Source organism: Salmo salar, chromosome 09 (genome assembly GCF_965601325.2).
Source record: "Salmo salar chromosome 09, fSalSal1, whole genome shotgun sequence".
Classification (NCBI taxonomy): domain Eukaryota; kingdom Metazoa; phylum Chordata; class Actinopteri; order Salmoniformes; family Salmonidae; genus Salmo; species Salmo salar.
Window position 1 is genome coordinate 57,127,501 of NC_138299.1, and position 22,191 is coordinate 57,149,691.

The 22,191-nt window shown below is 43.3% G+C and overlaps 1 protein-coding gene across 5 annotated transcripts in view; it reads right to left on the reverse strand.

The window, feature by feature from the left end:
* LOC106591480 (attractin) overlaps positions 1-22,191 on the reverse strand; it is a 752,137-nt gene that overhangs the window by 432,897 nt on the left and 297,049 nt on the right. For 4 of the 5 annotated variants that reach the window (XM_045723804.2, XM_045723802.2, XM_045723803.2 and 1 more), the window contains exons 13-15: positions 15,856-15,977; positions 15,499-15,637; positions 10,828-11,018 (exon numbers count right to left, since the gene is read on the reverse strand). In XM_045723804.2, the coding sequence (XP_045579760.1) occupies positions 10,828-11,018; positions 15,499-15,637; positions 15,856-15,977 (452 nt within the window). The remainder of the gene's footprint in view (positions 1-10,827; positions 11,019-15,498; positions 15,638-15,855; positions 15,978-22,191) is intronic. The other variant, XM_045723805.2, reaches the window with a different exon arrangement.

Genomic DNA, 22,191 nt, shown 5'->3' on the forward strand with positions numbered 1-22,191 from the left:
TTAATTATAGTGACACTGAATATATATATATTATATATATACACACACAAACACACACTATCATTCAAAAGTTTGGGGTCACCTAGAAATGTCCTTGTTTTTTGAAAGAGAAGCAAATTTTTTTGTCCATTAAAATAACATCAAATTGATCAGAAATACAGTGTAGACATTGTTAATGTTGTAAATGACTATTGTAGCTGGAAACGGCTGATTTTTATATGGAATATCTACATAGGCGTACAGAGGCCCATTATCAGCAACCATCACTCCTGTGTTCCAATGGCACGTTGTGTTGGCTAATCCAAGTTTATCATTTTAAATGGCTAATTGATCATTTGAAAACCATTTTGCAATTATGTTAGCACAGCTGAAAACTGTTGTCCTGATTAAAGAAGCAATAAAACTGGCCTTCTTTAGACTAGTTGAGTATCTGGAGCATCAGCATTTGTGGGTTCGATTACAGGCTCAAAATGGCCAGAAACAAAGGACTTTCTTCTGAAACTCGTCAGTCTATTCTTGTTCTGAGAAATGAAGGCTATTCCACGTGAGAAATTGCCAAGAAACTGAAGATCTCGTACAACGCTGTGTACTACTCCATTCACAGAACAGCACAAACTGGCTCTAACCAGAATAGAAAGAGGAGTGGGAGGCCCCGGTGCACAACTGAGCAAGAGGACAAGTACATTAGAGTGTCCAGTTTGAGAAACAGACGCCTCACAAGTCCTCAACTGGCAGCTTCATTAAATGTGTACCGGGGCCTCACACAACTTTTATATTCCGGCCAAATATTGATTATTGTTTGTAGATTGATGAGAAAAATTTTTTTTAAATCAATTTTAGAATAAAGCTGTAACGTAACAAAATGTTGAAAAAAATCAAGGGGTCTGAATACTTTCCGAATGCACTGCATATGAAGTATCCAGGGTTTTTCTTTATTTTTCCTATTTTCTACATGGTCATTTATTTGTTTTAACACTTTTTGGTTTACTACATGATTCCATATGTGTTATTTCATTGTTTTTAGGTCTTCACTATTAATCTACAATGTAGAAAATGTAAAAATAAAGAAAAACCCTGGAATGAGTAGGTGTGTCCAAACTTTTGACTGGTACTGTATGTTGTAATATATTGTAACTATAGCGACCTTGGTATATACAGTGGCAAGAAAAAGTATGTAAACTCTTTGGAAATGCCTGGATTTCTGCATAAATTGGTCATAAAATGTACAACAATAGACAAACGGAGTGTGCTTAAACTAATAACACACAAACAACATTCAACATTCACAGTGCAGGGTGGGAAAAATATGTGAACGCTTGGATTTAATAACTGTTTGACCCTCCTTTGGCAGCAATAACCTCAACCAAACATTTTCTGTAGCTGAGAATCAGACCTGCACAACGGTCAGGAGGAATTTTGGACCATTCCTCTTTACAAAACTGTTTCAGTTCAGCAATATTCTTGGGATGTCTGGTGTGAACCGCTCTCTTGAGGTCAGGCCACAGCATCTCAATCGGGTTGAGGTCAGGACTCTGACTGGGCCACTCCAGAAGGTATATTTTCTTCTGTTGAATCCATTCTGTTGTTGATTTACTTCTGTGTTTTGGTTCGTTGTCCTGTTGCATCACCCAACTTCTGTTGAGCTTCTATTGGTGGACAGATAGCCTTACATTCTCCTGCAAAATGTCTTGATAAACTTGGGAATTAATTTTTCCGTCGATGATAGCAAGCTGTCCAGGCCCTAAGGCAGCAAAGCAACCCCAAACCATGACGCTGCATCCACCAAATCAAATCATATTGTATTGGTCACATACACATGGTTAGCAGATGTTAATGCGAGTGTAGCGAAATGCTTGTGTCGTGTCTTTGGGTTACCATTAAACGGAAGATATGTTTATCAATTAGCTCCCTGTAATTATTATCACGCGATTAAACTGATTAATCGTTTAATTGTAATTAACTAGGAGATCGGGGCACCAAGGAGAATATTCAGATTACAAAGCTATAATTTTCCTAATATAACTTTCCTGTACTATAATATTATATTCTATTATAGTATAGGCCGATTATCTTCTAGTTTCAATGGTGTATTTTACCTCTAGTCCAGTCTCATTCCAAACGTCGTAAATTGTTGTATCTGCACGAACCCAGTCTTTACTAAAATCATCCATACATCAATTGTCTTAAAATCATTTATTTACTACACTAAGTAATTAACAGAAAAACATACAAACAGTCATTATCGTCACAAAGGATTGTTAGAGGAATGTGCCCTTGTGGGATAAACAGGCAGGTCGGCCTGTTGAACAATGGGTCATAAACAGTCCGCTGAGAAGTTACACAGAGTTCATTAATATTAACAATTGACAATTGAAGGCTCACTCATTCGGGAACAATTGCAATCAATATATATTTACGCTCAGTGTGTCGTCGTTCTTTGCTGGAGAGTTCGGTTCTGTTGGAGAGTCTCTCTCTCGGTTAGAATGGATCTTTCAAAGCGACATTCATTAATGTCGTCATAGAATGGTTGTTTCGTTGGTCTTCGCGTTCGATGATATAATTTACTTAGCTGCAGACTAATAATTAATATCAAAGACTTGTTCTTATTCTGTCGGTATCAATAGTCTAAAAGTTAACCACGTGGTATGGTTCACTTTCAGTAGAGGAATTAGATGGTAGAACCTATGTGGCCACGGAGTGTAGGCCTGGTCTGAGGAAATGTAAATCAGGGGGTGTTTTATAGTGCCCATAGAACAGCTTGTCAAATGACGCCTGGTCCTGTATGGGTCCCTGGGGGCGTGCCTATGACTGAGTTAGATTTGGTTACAGAAATACAATTCTATCACATTACATCAGTACAATAGCATCTCAATGTCTTACAAAAGCTTTATCCTTATTAATACATTCCATACACCCATATGATGCAAGTCTTAAACTGAGTCTATTATATAAACAGTTTTATGGTAATATGGCTATATTGTCTCTTCTGAGTATCACAAAATTGTACCAAGCGGATCAGTTCGTAGCTGGATTCTTCACCAATCTTCCATACCTTCTCCAGAACACAAAATGTCGCTTGGCTCTCCAATTCTATGAGTTGGAAGAATTTCCTGTGTCTCTCTATGGGCCATGTGGCCAGAGACTCTCCTGGAATTTTAGAGTTTTTACGACCCTTTACACACAGGGTCGATTGGGTGCAAAAGGGAGGGGTCAACTGTTCTCCCTGTACCAAAAGAGGCCAACGTCATGACACTTGTTTCTAGTTCCAACAGTGCAGTAATATCTAACAAGTAATCTAACAATTCCCCAACAACTACCTTATACACACAAATCTAAAGGGGTGAATGAGAATATGTACATATATATATATGGATGAGCGATGGCCGAGAGGCATAGGCAAGATGCAATAGATGGTATAAAATACAGCATATACAGTTGAAGTGAGAAGTTTACATACACCTTAGCCAAATAACATTTAAACTCAGTTTTTCACAATTCCTGACATTTAATCCTAGTAAAAATTCCCTGTTTAGGTCAGTTAGGATCACCACTTTATTTTAATAATGTGAAATGTCAGAATAATAGTAGAGAGAATGATTTATTTCAGCTTTAATTTTTTTCATCACATTCCCAGTGGGTCAGAAGTTTACATACACTCAATTAGTATTTTGGTAGCATTGCCTTTAAATTGTTTAACTTGGGTCAAACTTTTCAGGTAGCCTTCCACAAGCTTCCCACAATAAGTTGGGTGAACTTTGGCCCATTCCTCCTGACAGAGCTGGTGTAACTGAGTCAGGTTTGTAGGCCTCCTTGCTCGCACATGTTTTTTCAGTTCTGCCCACAAATTTTCTATGGGATTGAGGTCATGGCTTTGTGATGGCCACTCCAATACCTTGACTTTGTTGTCCTTAAGCCATTTTGCCACAACGTTGGAAGTATGCTTGGGGTCATTGTCCATTTGGAAGACCCATTTGCGAACAAGCTTTAACTTCCTGACTGATGTCTTGAGATGTTGATTCAATATATCCACATAATTTTCCTACCTCATGATGCCATCTATTTTGTGAAGTGCACCAGTCCCTCCTGCAGAAAAGCACCCCCACAACATGATGCTGCCACCCCCGTGCTTCACGGTTGGGATGGTGTTCTTCGGCTTAAAAGCCTCCCCCTTTTTCCTCCAAACATAACGATGGTCATTAAGGCCAAACAGTTCTATTTTTGTTTCATTAGACCAGAGGACATTTCTCCAAAAAGTATGATCTTTGTCCCCATGTGCAGTTGCAAACCGTAGTCTGGCTTTTTTATGGCGGATTTGGAGCAGTGGCTTCTTCCTTGCTCAGCGGCCTTTCAGGTTATGTCGATATAGGACTCGTTTTACTGTGGATATAGATACTTTTGTACATGTTTCCTCCAGCATCTTCACAAGGTCCTTTGCTGTCGTTCTGGGATTGATTTGCACTTTTCGCACCAAAGTATGTTCATCTCTAGAAGACAGAACGCATCTCCTTCCTGAGCGGTATGACAGCTGCGTGGTCCTATGGTGTTTATACTTGCATACTATTGTTTGTACAGATGAACGTGGTACCTTCAGGCATTTGTAAATTGTTCCCAAGAATGAACCAGACTTGTGGAGGTCTACAATTTCTTTTCTGAAGTCTTGGCTGATTTCTTTTGATTTTCCCATGATGTCAAGCAAAGAGGCACTGAGTTTGAAGGTAGGCCTTGAAATAAATCCACAGGTACACCTCCAATTGACTCAAATGATGTCAATTAGCCTATCAGAAGCTTCTAAAGCCATGAAATCATTTTCTGGAATTGTCCAAGCTGTTTAAAAGGCACAGTCAACTTTGTGTATGTAAACTTCTGACCCACTGGAATTGTGATACAGTGAATTATAAGTGAAATAATCTGTATGTAATTGTTGGAAAAATTATTTGTGTCATGCACAAAGTAGATGTCCTAACCGACTTGCCAAAACTATATTTATTAACAAGAAATTTGTGGAGTGGTTGAAAAACAAGTTTTAATTTGTGGAGTGGTTGAAAAACGAGTTTTAATGACTCCAACCTAAGTGTATGTAAACCTTCGACTTCAACTCTACATGTGATATGAGTAATGTAAGATATGTAAACATTATTAAAGTGGCATTGTATAAAGTGACTAGTGTTTCATTTTTTTAAATGAAACCTTCTCCACTACTGTCCCGTCAATGTGGATGGGGGGCTGCTCCCTCTGCTGTTTCCTGAAGTCCACGATCATCTCCTTTGTTTTGTTGACATTGAGTTTGAGGTTATTTTCCTGACACCACACTCTGAGGGCCCTCACCTCCTCCCTGTAGGCCGTCTCGTCGTTGTTGGTAATCAAGCCCACTACTGTTGTGTCATCTGCAAACTTGATGATTGAGTTGGAGGCGTGCATGGCCATGCAGTCATGGGTGGACAGGGAGTACAGGAGGGGGCTGAACACGCCCTTGTGGGGCCCCAGTGTTGAGGATCAGCGAGGTGGAGATGTTGTTATCTACCTTCACCACCTGGGGGCGGCCCGTCAGAAAGTCCAGGACCCAATTGCACAGGGCGGGGTTGAGACCCAGGGCCTCCGGCTTGATGATGAGCTTGGAGGGTACTATGGTGTTGAATGCTGAGCTGTAGTCAATGTAGTCATTCTTACATAGGTATTCCTTCTGTCCAGATGGGATAGGGCAGTGCGCAGTGTGATGGCGATTGCGTCGTCTGTGGACCTGTTGGGACGGTACGCAAACTGAAGTGGGTCTGCTCTCAGGACGCTGCTTGGGATGCCGCCTGGGCCAGCAGCCTTGCGAGGGTTAACACGTTTAAATGTTTTACTCACAGCAGCCACGGAGAAGGAGGGGGACAGTCCTTGTTAGCGGGCCGTGATGGTGGCACTGTGTTATCCTCAAAGCGGGCAAAGAATGTGTTTAGTTTGTCTGGAAGCGTGACGTCGATGTCCGCGACGTGGCTGATTTTCTTTTTGTAGTCCGTGATTTCCTGTAGACCCTGCCACATATGGGCCGGTAGCGTAGCCTAGTGGTTAGAGCGTTGGACTAGTAACCAAAAGGTTGCAAGTTCAAATCCCTGAGCTGATAAGGTACAAATCTATCATTCTGCCCCCCTGAACAAGGCAGTTAACCCACTGTTCCTAGGCTGTCATTGAAAATAAGAATTTGTTCTTAACTGACTTGCCTAGTTAAATAAAAATATGTCTTGTGTCTGAGCAGTTGAATTGTGACTTGTCTGCTATTTTGCTTGTGTGATTGCCTTGTGGAGGGAGTAACTACACTGTTTATATTCAGCCATATTCTCAGACCTCTTTCCCGCGGTGGATTGCGCTTTCAGTTTTGTGCCGCCATCCATCCACAGTTTCTGGTTTTAAAAGTCACAGTGGGTACAACATCTCCAATGCACTTCCTTATAAACTCATTCACCGGTCAATGTTGTTCTCGGAGTCTGACCGGAACATATTCCAGTCCGCATGATCAAAACAATTTTGAAGCGTGACTTCCGATTGGTCGGATCAGCGTTGAATGGTTCTCGTCACTGGTACATTATGTTTGAGTTTCTGCCTATAAGACAGTAGGAGCAAGATGGAGTCGTGGTCGGATTTGCCGAAGGGAGGGTGGGGGAGGGCTTTGTATGCATCGCAGAAGTTAGAGTAGCAGTGGTCGAGTGTATTACCCCCTGAGCGTAGTGCAATCAATATGCTGGTAGAATTTAGGAAGCCTTGTTCTCAAATTTGCTTTGTTAAAATCCCCAGCTACAATAAATGCAGCCTCAGGATATATGGTTTCCAGTTTGCATACAGTCCAGTGAAGTTCCTTGATGGCCATCTTGGTGTCTGCTTGAGGGGGTATATACACAGCTGTGACGATAAATTACGAGAATTCTCTTGGTAGGTAAAATGGCCGGCAATTTATTTATTATTGTAAGGAATTCTAGGTCGGGTGAGCATAAGGACTTGAGTTCCTGTATGTTGTTATGATTACACCATGAGTCGTTAATCATGAAGCATACACCCCCACCCTTCCTCTTCCCAGAGAGGTGTTAATCTCTGTTGGCGCGATGCATGGAGAAGCCCGGTGGCTGAACCGATTCCGACAACATATCCAGAGAGAGCCATGTTTCCGTGACGTAGAGAATGTTACAATCCCTGATGTCTCTCTGGAAGGCAACCCTTGCTCAAATTTCATCTACCTTGTTGTCAAGAGACTGGACATTGGCGAGTAGTATGCTCGGGAGCGGTGAGCGATGTGCACGTCTACGGAGCCTGACCAGAAGACCGCTCCGTCTGCCCCTTCTGCAGCGCCATTGTTTTGGGTCGCCAGCTGGGATCCGATCCATTGTCCTGGATGGTGGTCCAAACAGAGGATCCACTTCAGGGAAAGTCGTATTCCTGGTCATAATGTTGGTAAGTTGACGTTGCTCTTATGTCCAATAGTTCTTCCCGGCTGTATGTAATAAACCTTAAGATTTCCTGGGGTAACAATGTAAGAAATAATACATAAAAAAAACTGCATAGTTTCCTAAGAACTCGAAGCGAGGTGACCATCTCTGTCGGCACCATCTCATCCCATACTTTACAGTTGGGATGAGGTATTGATGTTGGTGTGCTGTGCCTTTTTTTCTCCACACATAGTGTTGTGTTCCTTCCAAACAACTCAAATGTAGTTTCATCTGTCCACAGAATATTTTTCCAGTAGCACTGTGGAACATCCATATGCACTTTTGCGAACTTCAGACGTGCAGCAATGTTTTTTTTTGGACAGCAGTGGCTTCTTCCGTGGTGTCCTCCCATGAACACCATTCTTGTTTAGTGTTTTACGTATCATAGACTCGTCAACAGAGATGTTAGCATGCTCCAGAGATTTCTGTAAGTCTTTAGCTGACACTCTACGATTCTTCTTAACCTCATTGAGCATTCTGCGCTGTGTGCTCTTGCAGTCATCTTTGTAGGACGGCCACTCCTAGGGAGAGTAGCAACAGTGCTCAACTAACCAACATCTCCAAACTCGTCTCATTGATTGGACTCCAGGTTAGCTGACTCCTGACTCCAATTAGCTTTTGGAGAAGTCATTAGCCTATAGGGGGTTCACATACTTTTTCCAACCTACACTGTGAATGTTTAAATGATGTATTCAATATAGACAAGAAAAACACAATAATTTGTGTGTTATTAGTTTAAGCACACTACGTTTGTCTATTGATGTGACTTAGATGAAGATCAGATCAAATTTGATGACCAATTTATGCAAAAATCCAGGTAATTCTAAAGGGTTCACATACTTTTTCTTGCCACTGTATGTTGTAATATACTGAACAAAAATATAAATGCAACATGCAACAATTTCAAAAATGTTACTGAGTTACAGTTAATATAAGGAAATCAGTCAATTGAATAAATAAATTAGGCCCAAATCTATGGATTTCACATGAACTGGCAGGAGTGCAGTCATGGGTTGGACTTGGAGCGCATGGGCCCACCCACTGGGGAGCCAGGCCCAGCGATTCAGAATGAGTTTTCCAACCAAAAAAGGTCTCTATTACAGACATAAATACTCCTCAGTTTCATCAGCTGTCTGGGTGGCTGATCTCAGACGGTCCCACAGATGAAAAAGCCGGATGTGGAAGTCCTGGGCTGAAGTGTTTACACGTGGTCTGCGGTTATGAGGCCGGTTGGGCGTACTGTCAAATTCTCTAAAACGAAGTTGGAGCCGGCTTATGGTAGAGAAATTGGTGGACATTCTTGCAGTCAGCATGGCAATTGCACGCTCCCTCAAAACTTGAGACATCTGTGGCATTGTGTTGAGACAAAACTGCACATTTTAGAGTGGCCTTTTATTGTCCCCAGCACAAGGTGGACCTGTGAAATGACCATGCTTTTTAATCAGCTTCTTGATATGCCACACCTGTCAGGTGGATGGATTATCTTGGTAAAGGAGAAATGTTCACTAACAAGGATGTAAACAAATTTGTGCACTTTTGAGAAAAATAAGCTTTTTTCTCTGCGTATGGAACATTTCTGGGATCTTTTATTTCAGCTCATGAAAAATGGGACCAACACTTTACATGTTGCATTTATATTTTTGGTCAGTATATACTGTAACTTTAGTGACCTTGCCATACAGAGCCTTCGGAAAGTATTCAGACCCCCTGGCATTTTCCACAATGTGTTACGTTACAGCCTTATTCTAAAATGTATTGAATATTAATTTTTTTCATCAATCTACACACAATACCCCATAATGACGAAGCGAAAAGAGATTTTTGAAAATTTGCTCATTTATTACAAATAAAAAACAGAAATACCTTATTTACATAAGTATTCAGACCCTTTGCTATGAGACTTGAAATTGAGCTCAGGTGCATCCTGTTTCCATTGCTAGTCCTTGAGATGTTTCTACAACTTGATTGGAGTCCACTTGTGGTAGATTAAATTGATTGGACATGATTTGGAAAGGCACACACCTGTCTATATAAGGTCCCACAGTTGACAGTGCATGTCACAGCAAAAACCAAGTCATGAGGTCGAAGGAATTGTCCGTAGAGGTCTGAGACAGGATTGTGTCAAGGCACAGATCTGGGGAAGGATACCAAAACATTTCTGCAGCATTGAAGGTTCCCAAGAACACAGTGGCCTCCATCATTCTTAAATGGAAGAAGTTTGGAACCACCAAGACTCTTCCTAGAGCTGGTCGCCCGGCCAAACTGAGCAATCGGGGGAGAAGGACCTTGGACAGGGAGGTGACCAAGAACCCGATGGTCACTCTGACAGCGCTCCAGAGTCCCTCTGTTGAGATGGGAGAACCTTCCAGAAGGACAAACATCTCTGCAGCACTCCACCAATCAGGCCTTTATGGTAGAGTGGCCAGACGGAAGCCACTCCTCAGTAAAAGGCACATGACAGCCCACTTGGAGTTTACCAAAAGGCACCTAAAGACTCTCAGACCATGAGAAAGAAAAATTCTCTGGTCTGATGAAACCAAGATTGGACTCTTTGGATTCTTTGTACTGAATGCCAATCGTCACATCTGGAGGAAACCTGGCACCATCCCTACGGTGAAGCATGGTGGTGGCAGCATCATGCTGTGGGGATGTTTTTCAGCTGCAGGGACTGGGAGACTAGTCAGGATCAAGGCAAAGATGAACGGAGCAAAGTACAGAGAGATCCTTGATGAAAATCTGCTCCAGAGCACTCAGGACCTCAGACTGGGGGCAAAGGTTCACCTTCTAATAGGACAACGACCCTAAGCACACAGCCAAGACAACACAGGAGTGGCTTCAGGACAAGTCTCTGAATACCCTTGAGTGGCCCAGCCAGAACCCGGACTTGAACCTGATCGAATAACTCTGGAGAGACCTGAAAATAGCTGTGCAGCGACGCTCCCATCCAACCTGACAGAGATTGAGAGGATCTGTGGAGAGAAATGGGAGAAATTCCCCAAATACAGGTGTGCCAAGCTTGTAGCGTCATACCCAAGAAGACATGAGGCTGTAATCGCTGCCAAAGGTGATTCAACAAAGTATTGAGTAAAGGGTCTGAATACTTATGTAAATGTTATATTTCAGTTTGATTTATTTTTATAAATTTGCTAACATTTCTACAAACCTGTTTTTGGTTTGTCATTATGGGGTAGTTTGTGTAGATTGATGAAGAGAAAAAAAAACAAATACATTTTAGAATCAGGCCGTAACGTAGCAAAATGTGTAAAAAGTCAAGGGGTCTGAATACTTTCCAAATGCACCGTATATTGTAGTATACTGCAACTATAGTGATCTTGCTATATATGTTGTAATATATTGTAACTATAGTGACCTTGCTCACCAGAACGCTCATGATCTGCAGCTCCTTGAGGACAAAGTCCACCATCTTCTGATTGGTCAGTGAGGCCAGGACGGCGTTGTGACCCCGACAGGTCAGCTTGGCGTTGTCGTACGAGTCCTTGGCTGTGATGAACTTCAGACACGAGTTTCCTACCAGGTGCCAGTTCTCACCACATATATTCTCTGGAGGAAGAGAAATATTGATTATAAATAGAGATATACACTACTGGTCAAAAGTTTTAGAACAGCCCCATTTTTCCCATTTTTTATTGAAATTTAACCAGTTAATAACCTGAAATGTTCAAAAGGTAAGTGGTAAACTTAAAAAAAAAAAAAATTAAATAATAATTAAAATGAACATTTCAGAGTTACAAAAAAGGCCTTTTTCCGGAAACAAGTAATGGTTTAACAAAGTAAGGAAGTAAATTAAGCCTTGAAAGTTAATGCTAACAATTCCTACAGGTGTCCCAGATTTTGTTGCTTACTTCCAAACCCCTCTGTCTGTATAAAAGCAGTGTTGGAATTGATTGTGTTACTACACTCTCTTAACAAAAGAAGACAGACAGACCATTATAACCCTTAAAAGTGTAGGTATTTCCTTTAGAGAAATTGAGTACAGTTTCCTACACCATCAAAAGGCACTTGGCAACTGGAGGAAACTCTTACAGGAAGAGGTCTGGCAGACCCAAAGCCACAACAGAATCAAAAGACAAGTTTCTGAGTCAACAGCTTGCATGATAGGCGGCTAACAGGACAACAGCTTCAAGCACAGCTTCACACTGGTCGAAGTAAGCAAGTCTCAGTTTCAACTGTGAAGAGAAGACTTGGAGCTGCAGGTTTGACAGGTCGCGTGGCAATAAGACATATGGCAAAATGAGAAGAGAAGAAAAAAAAGTTTTGCCTGGGCCATGAAGCACCGCCAGTGGACTACTGAAGACTGGAAGAAACCTACGGTTCATCACGCAGGGTTTTTGTACGCCATCGAGTAGGTGAAAAGAATGGTTCCTCAGTATGTGAAAACAACTGTCAAACATGGAGGAGGAAGTGTGATGGTCTGGGGCTCTTTGGCTGGATCCAGAGTCTGCGACATGCACATAGTGAGTGGCACCCTGAACCAAAATGGCTACCACAGCATTTTGCTGCACCATGCAATACCCTGTGGTGTTCGCCATAGTTGGTCAGGGGATCATCCTACAGCAAGATAATGACCCAGAACATACCTCCATGCTATGGGGTTCATCCTACAGCAAGATAACGACCCAGAACATACCTCCAGGCTATGGGGTTCATCCTACAGCAAGATAACGACCCAGAACATACCTCCAGGCTATGAGGTTCATCCTACAGCAAGATAACGACCCAGAACATACCTCCAGGCTATGTCAGAACTACCTTAGAAGAAAAGAACAAGGCCAGCACAGTCTCCAGACTTAAACCCCAAGGAGCTGGTTTGGGATGAGCTAGGCAGAAGCAAAGCAACCTACAAGTGCAACGCATTAGTGGGAACTTCTGCAACAGCGGCGGGAAGAACTTTCCCAACAATATTTGATTTCCATTGTAGAAAGAATTCCACGAGTGTTTTCAGCTGTTATGTCTGAAAAAAGGTGGCTACTTTGATGAGTCAAAAATGTAGATAACATTTTGTTAAACAAAACAATTCCATGATTTCTTTGTCTCCAATTGTTTATCTGTTCTATGCTTTAATTTCAGAGTACTCGGCGACATTAAACTGTGTGAATTTAAATTTTGACCGGTAGTGTATATAGATAGAGTGTCACAACATCGACGGAAGGTGGCGCCCCTCCTCGCCCGGGCGGCGCTCGGCGGTCGTCGTCGCCGGCCTACTAGCTGCCACCGATCCTCTGTTTATTTTCTGTTGGTCGGGTCTAGTTTGGTTTGCACCTGTTTAGTATTAGTTCATTAATGGGGGAGGGTTATTTAGTCTTTCTGTGTAGGTTTGTTTTTGTGCGTGATTATTTTCGTCAGGTTGTACGTCTGGGGAATAGGTGTTTTTCCCCTCTGCCTGTGGGTTTTGAGGCAGCGTGTTTTGGGCTGCGTCCCTACGCTGTGTTCGGGCTGTTTGTGGGTATTTGTTTTACTTTGCCCTGCCCTACCTGTTTTGGCAAGTGTGGATTATTTATTAAACGTGTGTTTCACGGACTTGTGTCTCCTGCGCCTGACTTTAACCCTCCTGCTTCCTTGAGCAGTCTGACATAGAGATATTCTCTAGAGGGTGGACAGGACAAGACAGGGGGTCCAGTTTAAACATCCAACCTTAACTGTCAACTGATCAGAACAACATCGAAAGTAGCGAGAAAAAAAACAGGATATTGGCTATGTGATAGGTTATTTTCTATTATATATGATTAATGCTTAATTAGGAAGAACCAAATCCTACAATGAATAGTACAGTATACCATTATAACTAATACATAAAACAAATATGAATTATTTAATAAGTTAATACCAGTAACCATTACAGTTCTGATGAGAGATGTACCGTAGTATAAAACAGAAAAAGGGGAGAGAAAAAAAAAAACTATACATTAAATTTAAAAAAAAATAAACACTTGTGGTTTCTGGGCTCTTATGTCACGGTAGTGTCACATTCCTCTTCGTCAGAAGATATGTTGAAATCGCTGTCGGACAAAGTGAACCAATGTGCAGCGGACTGCGTGCTCATCATCATTTATTTATTTTAAATGTGACCACGAGGAAAAAACAATAAACAAAACTCACGACAGGAACAGTGTAGCAGGCTAAACAAAAGCAGTGCTAACATACAACTACCCACAAGTGACAAACAAAAACACACACCTACTTATAGGACTCCCAATCAGAGGCAACTAGAAACACCTGCCTCCAATTGAGAGTCCAGCAACCAAACCTGCACATAGAAAACTTAATCTAGAACCTACTCATACTAAAACATACACCACAAAACCCCGGAACACATAAATAACACACCCCACTAAGCTATACACAAAAAAAAAACACCATACAAAACAAACATACCTCTGCCACGCCCTGACCAAATAATACAAATAATCCTCTATACTGGTCAGGACGTGACAGGTAGTCGTAAGGAGAGGACCAAGACGCAGCGGGAATACGTACACTCATTTTCTTTTATTCGGACAAAGAAGGAAAAACCCAAAACAAACACGTATACAAAACACAACAACGAATAACAGGCCGGTAAGGCAGAAAGCGATACACAGCACAATCTCCCACAAACTAACAGCTGAAAACAGGGCTACCTAAGTATGACTCTCAATCAGCAACAAAGATGTACAGCTGTTCCTGATTGAGAATCATACCAGGCCAACACAGAAATACAAAACTAGAACAGCCCCTTAGAAATACAAACACAAGAACATACCCAACACCCCGGAACACATAAATCAAATACCCCTCTACAATACACACACACACCCCGAACCACCTAAATCAACTACCCCCTCTACATCGACACTTACACCAATAAACCCCAGAAACACTCTACACAAAATATCCCTCTATCTAAACACATACACAAAACCATGAAAACAAATACCCTCTGCCACGTCCTGACCAAACTACAATAACAAATAAACCCCTTTACTGGTCAGGATGTGACATCTTACCAGGTAGAGAGATGCACTTCTGGTTTCTGGTTTCTTACCAGGTAGAGAGATACACTTCTGGTTTCTGGGCTCTTACCAGGTAGAGAGATACACTTCTGGTTTCTGGGCTCTTACCAGGTAGAAAGGTACACTTCTGGTTTCTTACCAGGTAGAGAGATACACTTCTGGTTTCTTACAAGGTAGAGAGATACACTTCTGGTTTCTTACCAGGTAGAGAGATACACTTCTGGTTTCTTACCAGGTAGAGAGATACACTTCTGGTTTCTTACCAGATAGAGAGATACACTTCTGGTTTCTTACCAGGTAGATAGGTACACTTCTGGATTCTTACCAGGTAGAGAGATACACTCCTGGTTTCTTACCAGGTAGAGAGATACACTCCTGGTTTCTTACCAGGTAGAGATACACTCCTGGTTTCTTACCAGGTAGATTGGTACACTTCTGGTTTCTTACCAGGTAGAGATATACACTTCTGGTTTCTGGGCTCTTACCAGGTAGTGATATACACTCCTGGTTTCTTACCAGGTAGAGAGATACACTTCTGGTTTCTGGGCTCTTACCAGGTAGAGATATACACTCCTGGTTTCTTACCAGGTAGAGAGATACACTTCTGGTTTCTTACCAGGTAGAGAGATACACTTCTGGTTTCTTACCAGGTAGATAGGTACACTTCTGGATTCTTACCAGGTAGAGAGATACACTCCTGGTTTCTTACCAGGTAGAGAGATACACTCCTGGTTTCTTACCAGGTAGAGATACACTCCTGGTTTCTTACCAGGTAGATTGGTACACTTCTGGTTTCTTACCAGGTAGAGATATACACTTCTGGTTTCTGGGCTCTTACCAGGTAGTGATATACACTCCTGGTTTCTTACCAGGTAGAGAGATACACTTCTGGTTTCTGGGCTCTTACCAGGTAGAGATATACACTCCTGGTTTCTTACCAGGTAGAGAGATACACTTCTGGTTTCTTACCAGGTAGAGAGATACACTTCTGGTTTCTTACCAGGTAGAGAGATACACTCCTGGTTTCTTACCAGGTAGAGCGATGCACTCCTGGTTTCTGGGTTCCCACTGGCAGTTCTGGTCCACACCACAGCTCTTACAGCTGGTCTTCTTGTTGCAGATGTATGAGGGGTTGTCTTTGGGGCATATACCATACTCCACTATGGCCCCCTGGGATAGGAAGACACGTCATACATTCACATACATGACGATTCCTGGATTTCCTGCTCACTCCCTCCTGATTCCAGGAATATTCAAAAAACATTTAGAAAACCTGAGTATTTTGTGAAAGTTACCATAATTTTCTCAACCCTAATGGTACCAAATACACATTGTGTGAAAGTCCATGTTATCTAAATGTAAAGTAACACGTCCCGGCCCGTTCTTACCGTGACGGCCGTGCAGTTGGAGCTCACGGAGAGACACTGAACAGCACACCACTGGCAGCCGTTAGTATTGGATGTGCAGCTGTAGCAGTCCGCGTACTGGTCACAACGATCGTTGTCAGCATCTATAATACAACCAGAGAGGACCTTGTTAATCCATACTGTGGTAATAGAATAGTAATAGTTAAGCACAATAATAGTATATTAGTAGTATAGTACTAGTGTAGTACTAGTATAGTATAGCGTGGTATCGTATATTAGTAGTATAGTACTAGTGTAGCACTAGTATAGTATAGCATGGTATCGTATATTAATAGTGTAGTACTAGTATAGTATAGCGTGGTATCATATATTAATAGTGTAGTACTAGTATAGTATAGCGGGGTATCGTATATTAATAGTATAGTACTAGTGTAGTACTAGTATAGTATAGCGTGGTATCGTATATTAATAGTATAGTACTAGTGTAGTACTAGTATAGTATAGTGTGGTATCGTATATTAATAGTATAGTACTAGTGTAGTACTAGTATAGTATAGCATGGTATCATATATTAATAGTATAGTACTTGTGTAGTACTAGTATAGTATAGCGTGGTATCGTATATTAATAGTATAGTACTAGTGTAGTACTAGTATAGTATATTAATAGTATAGTACTAGTGTAGTACTAGTATAGTATAGCATGGTATCATGTATTAATAGTATAGCATATTAGTAGGATAACATAGTAACAATGTAGTACTAATATAGTATATTAAATCAAACTTTATTTGTCACATGCGTCGAATACAACAAGTGTAGACCTCACTGTGAAATGCTGACTAACAGGCTTTAACCAATAGTGCAGATTAAGAAGGGTTATTTTATTTTTATTTAACAAGGCAAGTCAGTTAAGAACAAATACTTATTTACAATGACGGCCTAGGAACAGTGGGTTAACTGCCTTGTTCAGGGGCAGAACGACAGATTTTTACCTTGTCAACTCGGGGATTTGATCTTGCAACCTTTCGGTTACTAGGCCAAAGCTCTAACCACTAGGCTACCTGCTGGTTACTAGTCCCAACGCTCTAACCACTAGGCTACCTGCTGGTTACTAGTCCAACGCTCTAACCACTATGCTACCTGCTGGTTACTAGTCCAACGCTCTAATCACTAGGCTACCTGCTGGTTACTAGTCCAACACTCTAACCACTAGGCTACCTGCTGGTTACTAGTCCAACGCTCTAACCACTAGGCTACCTGCTGGTTACTAGTCCAACGCTCTTACCACTAGGCTACCTGCTGGTTACTAGTCCAACGCTCTTACCACTATGCTACCTGCTGGTTACTAGTCCAACGCTCTAACCACTAGGCTACCTGCTGGTTACTAGGCCAACGCTCTTACCACTAGGCAACATGCTGGTTACTAGTCCAACGCTCTTACCACTAGGCTACCTGCTGGTTACTAGTCCAACACTCTAACCACTATGCTACCTGCTGGTTACTAGTCCAACACTCTAACCACTAGGCTACCTGCTGGTTACTAGTCCAACACTCTAACCACTAGGCTACCTGCTGGTTACTAGTCCAACGCTCTAACCCCTAGGCTACCTGCTGGTTACTAGTCCAACGCTCTAACCACTAGGCTACCTGCTGGTTACTAGTCCAACGCTCTAACCACTAGGCTACCTGCTGGTTACTAGTCCAACGATCTAACCACTAGGCTACTTGCCGCCCCGAAGAGTATAGTAAGTGTAGTACTAATATAGTATATTACTAGTATAGCAATAGTGTAGTATATTAGTAGTATAGTATAGTACTAATATAGTATACTAATACTATAGTATAGGCTATACACCTGTATTGCTACAAGCATCTATGATCAACACACAGGATGTAAACAGTCAAAACAGGACATATGAAAGGGTTGGTTGATGCTTCAATCTCCCCTACAACAAGAGAGATAGCGGAGACTCCCCATCACACCATCAAGAGATTGTTTTAAATCATGTTTTTTGAAAAAAGTAAAAAAACATGACGTTTTGGTTGATAACCACATTTTGCAGACTGAACAAAAGTAAAGAGAGAAGGACTATCTTGCGTGTCACGTTCTGACCAGTAAAGGGGTTATTTGTTATTGTAGTTCGGTCAGGACGTGGCAGGGGGTATTTGTTTTATGTGGTTCGGGGTTTGTTGATATATGTGTTTATGTAGAGGAGTGTTTGTTTAGAGTATTCCGGGGTTTTGGTTATGTTCTATGTTGTGTATTTCTATGCTCTATCTATGTTGTGTATTTCTTTGTGTTGGCCTGGTATGGCTCTCAATCAGGAACAGCTGTACATCGTTGTTGCTGACTGAGAGTCATACTTAGGTCGCCCTGTGTCAGTAAATGCTAGGAGTGGTGGTAGGAGTCAGGCGCAGAGAGCAGAGGTAAGGAGATAATGTGTTTATTCCGTAACACAACAAAACGGTCGACGCCAACACAACCGGCGTGAAAATGCGAGGTGCCCAAAAACAACAGGCGCACAGCACGCACATAAAACAACACTATACGATCGCTAGCACATCCAATAACAAAACACACTGACGCAAATAATCCCGCACAAACCTGGGCGGGCTAAACAGGCTTAAATAACCATAAATCAAGAGAACCAAATGGGGAACAGGTGCAAACAATAAGACATACCAAACGAAAAGGAAAAAGGGATCAGCGGCGGCTAGTAGGCCGGTGACGACGACCGCCGAGCGCCGCCCGAGCAGGCAGGGGAGTCACCTTCGGTGGAATTCGTGACAGTACCCCCCTCCTGACGCGCGGCTCCCGCAGCGCGCCGCCACCGGCCTCGAGGGCGACCCGGAGGACGAGGCGCAGGGCGATCCCCAAGAAGGCGGTGGAATTCCCTCAGTAGTGGGGGGTCCAAAATGTCCTTCCTAGGTACCCAGCACCTCTCCTCCGCGCCGTACCCCTCCCAGTCGACGAGGTACTGTAGGCCCCCCCCCCCCGAAGTCTGGAGTCCAGAATGGCGCGTATCTTATACGCCGGGGACACCCCAATGTCCAGCGGGGGTGGAGGAACCTCCGGCACCTCACCTTCCTGCATGGGACCAGCTACCACTGGCCTGAGGAGAGACACATGAAACAGTAAGATGGAAGTTGTAACCGGTAACACACCTCGTTTATCCTCCTCAGGACTTTAAACGGCCCTACACACTGCGGGCCCAGCTTCCGGCAGGGCAAGCGGAGGGGCAGGTTTCTAGCCGAGAGCCAGACTCGATCCCCTGGTGCAAACACAGGGGTCTCACTGCGGTGCTGGTCAGCGCTCTTCTTCTGCCGTCCACTCGCCTTAGTGAGTGCGTCTTGGACGGCTCTCCAAGTGTCCTTCGAGCGCTGCACCCAATCCTCCACCGCAGGAGCCTCGGTCTGGCTCTGGTGCCATGGAGCCAGGACCGGCTGGTAGCCCAACACGCACTGGAACGGTGACATGTTGGTCGATGAGTGACGTAGGGAATTTTGCGCTATTTCTGCCCATGGGACGTATCTCGCCCATTCCCTGGGCCGGTCCCGGCAATACGTCCTTAGAAACCTACCCACCTCTTGGTTCACCCTCTCCACCTGCCCATTACTTTTGGGGTGGAAACCCGAGGTCAGGCTGACCAAGACCCCCAAACGTTCCATGAACGCCCTCCAAACTCTGGACGTGAACTGGGGACCCCGATCAGAAACGATGTCCTCGGGCACCCCGTAGTGCCGGAAGACATGGGTAAACAGGGCCTCCGCAGTCTGCAGAGCCGTAGGGAGACCGGGCAACGGGATGAGACGGCAGGACTTCGAGAACCGATCCACAACGACCAGGATAGTGGTGTTCCCCTGAGAGACGGGAAGGTCAGTGAGGAAGTCCACTGACAAGTGCGACCACGGCCGCTGTGGAACGGGGAGGGGGTGTAATTTCCCTCTAGGCAGGTGTCGAGGAGCCTTGCTCTGAGCGCACATCGAGCAGGAGGAAACATACAACCGCACGTCCTTGGCCAAGGTGGACCACCAGTACTTTCCCATCAGGTTCTGCACTGTCCTCTCGATCCCAGGGTGACCCGAAGAGGGGAGATTATGGGCCCATCGAATCAATCGATCACGGAGACCCTTGTGGGAAGTTGTTTTTGCACTGCTAGGGTTAGCCTGCAAAACTGTTTAGCTGTCGTTCGTTTTGTTATTTTTGTTAAGTGTTCAAGTTTATTAAAATAAAACGTTAAAATGAGCACTCAACCCGCTGCGCCTTGGTCTACTCAATACGACGGCCGTTACATTGCGCACCGGCTGTTCCAGACTTCTGTGTGATCTGTAGCCGATGTGAGTAAGACCTTTAAACAGGTCAACATTCACAAGGCCGCAGGGCCATTACCAGGTCTTGTACTCAGAGCATGCTCTGACCAACTGGCAAGTGTCTTCACTGTTATTTTCAACCTCTCCCTGTCCGAGTCTGTAACACCAACATCTTTCAAGCAGACCACCACAGTCCCTGTGCCCAAGAACACAAAGGTAACCTGCCTAAATGACTACAGACCCGTAGCACTCACGTCCGTAGCCATGAAGTGCTTTGAAAGGCTGGTCATGGCTCACATCAACACCATTATCCCAGAAACACTAGACCCAGTCCAATTTGCATAATGCTCCAACAGATCCACAGATGATGCAATCTCTATTGCACTCCACACTGCCCTTTCCCACCTGGACAAAAGAAACACCTATGTGAGAATGCTATTCATTGACTACAGCACAGCGTTCAATACCATCGTGCCCTCAAAGCTCATCAATAAGCTAAGGACCCTGGGATGAAACACAACCCTCTGCAACTGGATCCTGGACTTCCTGACGGGCCGCCCCCAGGTGGTAAGGGTAGGCAACAACACATCCGCCAGGCTGATCCTCAACACGGGGGCCCCTCAGGGGTGCGTGCTCAGTCCCCTCCTGTACTGTTCACTCATGGCTGCACGGCCAGGCACGACTCCAACACCATCATTAAATTTGCTGATGACACAACAGTGTTAGACCTGATCACCGACAATGATGAGACGGCCTACAGGGAGGAGGTCAGAGACCTGGCCATGTAGTACAAGGACAACAACCTCTTCCTCAACGTGATCAAGACAACAGGAGATGATTGTGGACTACAGGAAAAGGAACTGGGCCTAAATTCTGCTGATCTTCCCGTTGATGAAAAGCCCGATATCAGTGTTCTGTCCCCAAAACTAAAATCTGATACGAACAGAGTGCAATACGTTTTGTTGGCCCTTCGCCAAAGTTCCCGAAAAAATTGCGTTGTTTACAAGGAGTGCAAGAGAAAATTGAGTTATTGCACACGCCCACTTCACAGAGAAGGCGTTCCCTAACTGAAATATGTCAATACATGCTGGAACGTGCCAATAGGATATCGCTAGTTCGTACTTGGCTCTGCCCGCAACCCTGCTTGTTCTGCCCACTATGCTTCATTTGCTCCCATTGAAAACAACCCAAATTAACTATTTTGGGTTGGATATAATATCTTTGGCTTTGCTTCGCCTATTCCTCTTTGATTTATGAAGATACTGTTGCACAAACAACTTGGTGATTTAGGCCATTCACACCATCACTGGTATCAGACTGTACTATATTAGGGATGTAACGATTCAGTCAGAAAATCGGGTTCACCTTTTTTTTGCTCAAATTCTACTTTCTGAAAATATGTAACTTTCTGACACCAAATAATGGAATTTCTTGTGGAAAAATGTTGTTGCATCCTTTCAATAGAGTTCCAGACACTAGAATATATGCTAAGGTGCGTTGAAGTGGTTCTGGCTCGTGGTGGCCCAACACCATATTAAGACGGTTTATGTTGGAGGTTCCTTTAATTTTGCCAGTTATCTGTACATAATTTACACACACACACACACACACACACACACACACACACACACACACACACACACACACACACACACACACACCACACACACACACACACACACACACCAACTCAGACAGATCCAGTTCAGACAGATCCAACTCAGAGAGATCCAGCTCAGACAGATCCAGTTCAGACAGATCCAACTCAGAGAGATCCAACTCAGAGAGATCCATGAGCTCCATCAGCAGCAGAATTTTAATTTGGGACAACGAATGTGTTTATGTGACAAATGGTATTGCATCTCACCGAATCTCATTGATTTGTTCCTCTAATCAAACCGAATCATTTAGAAGTAAAACGTATCGTTCCTGTATCAAATCGGAGCCTATGTACAGTACCAGTCAAAAGTTCCAACACACATACTAACTCAATGGTTTTCCTTTATTTTTCCTATTTTCTACATTGTATCCGAACTCCTCTCTC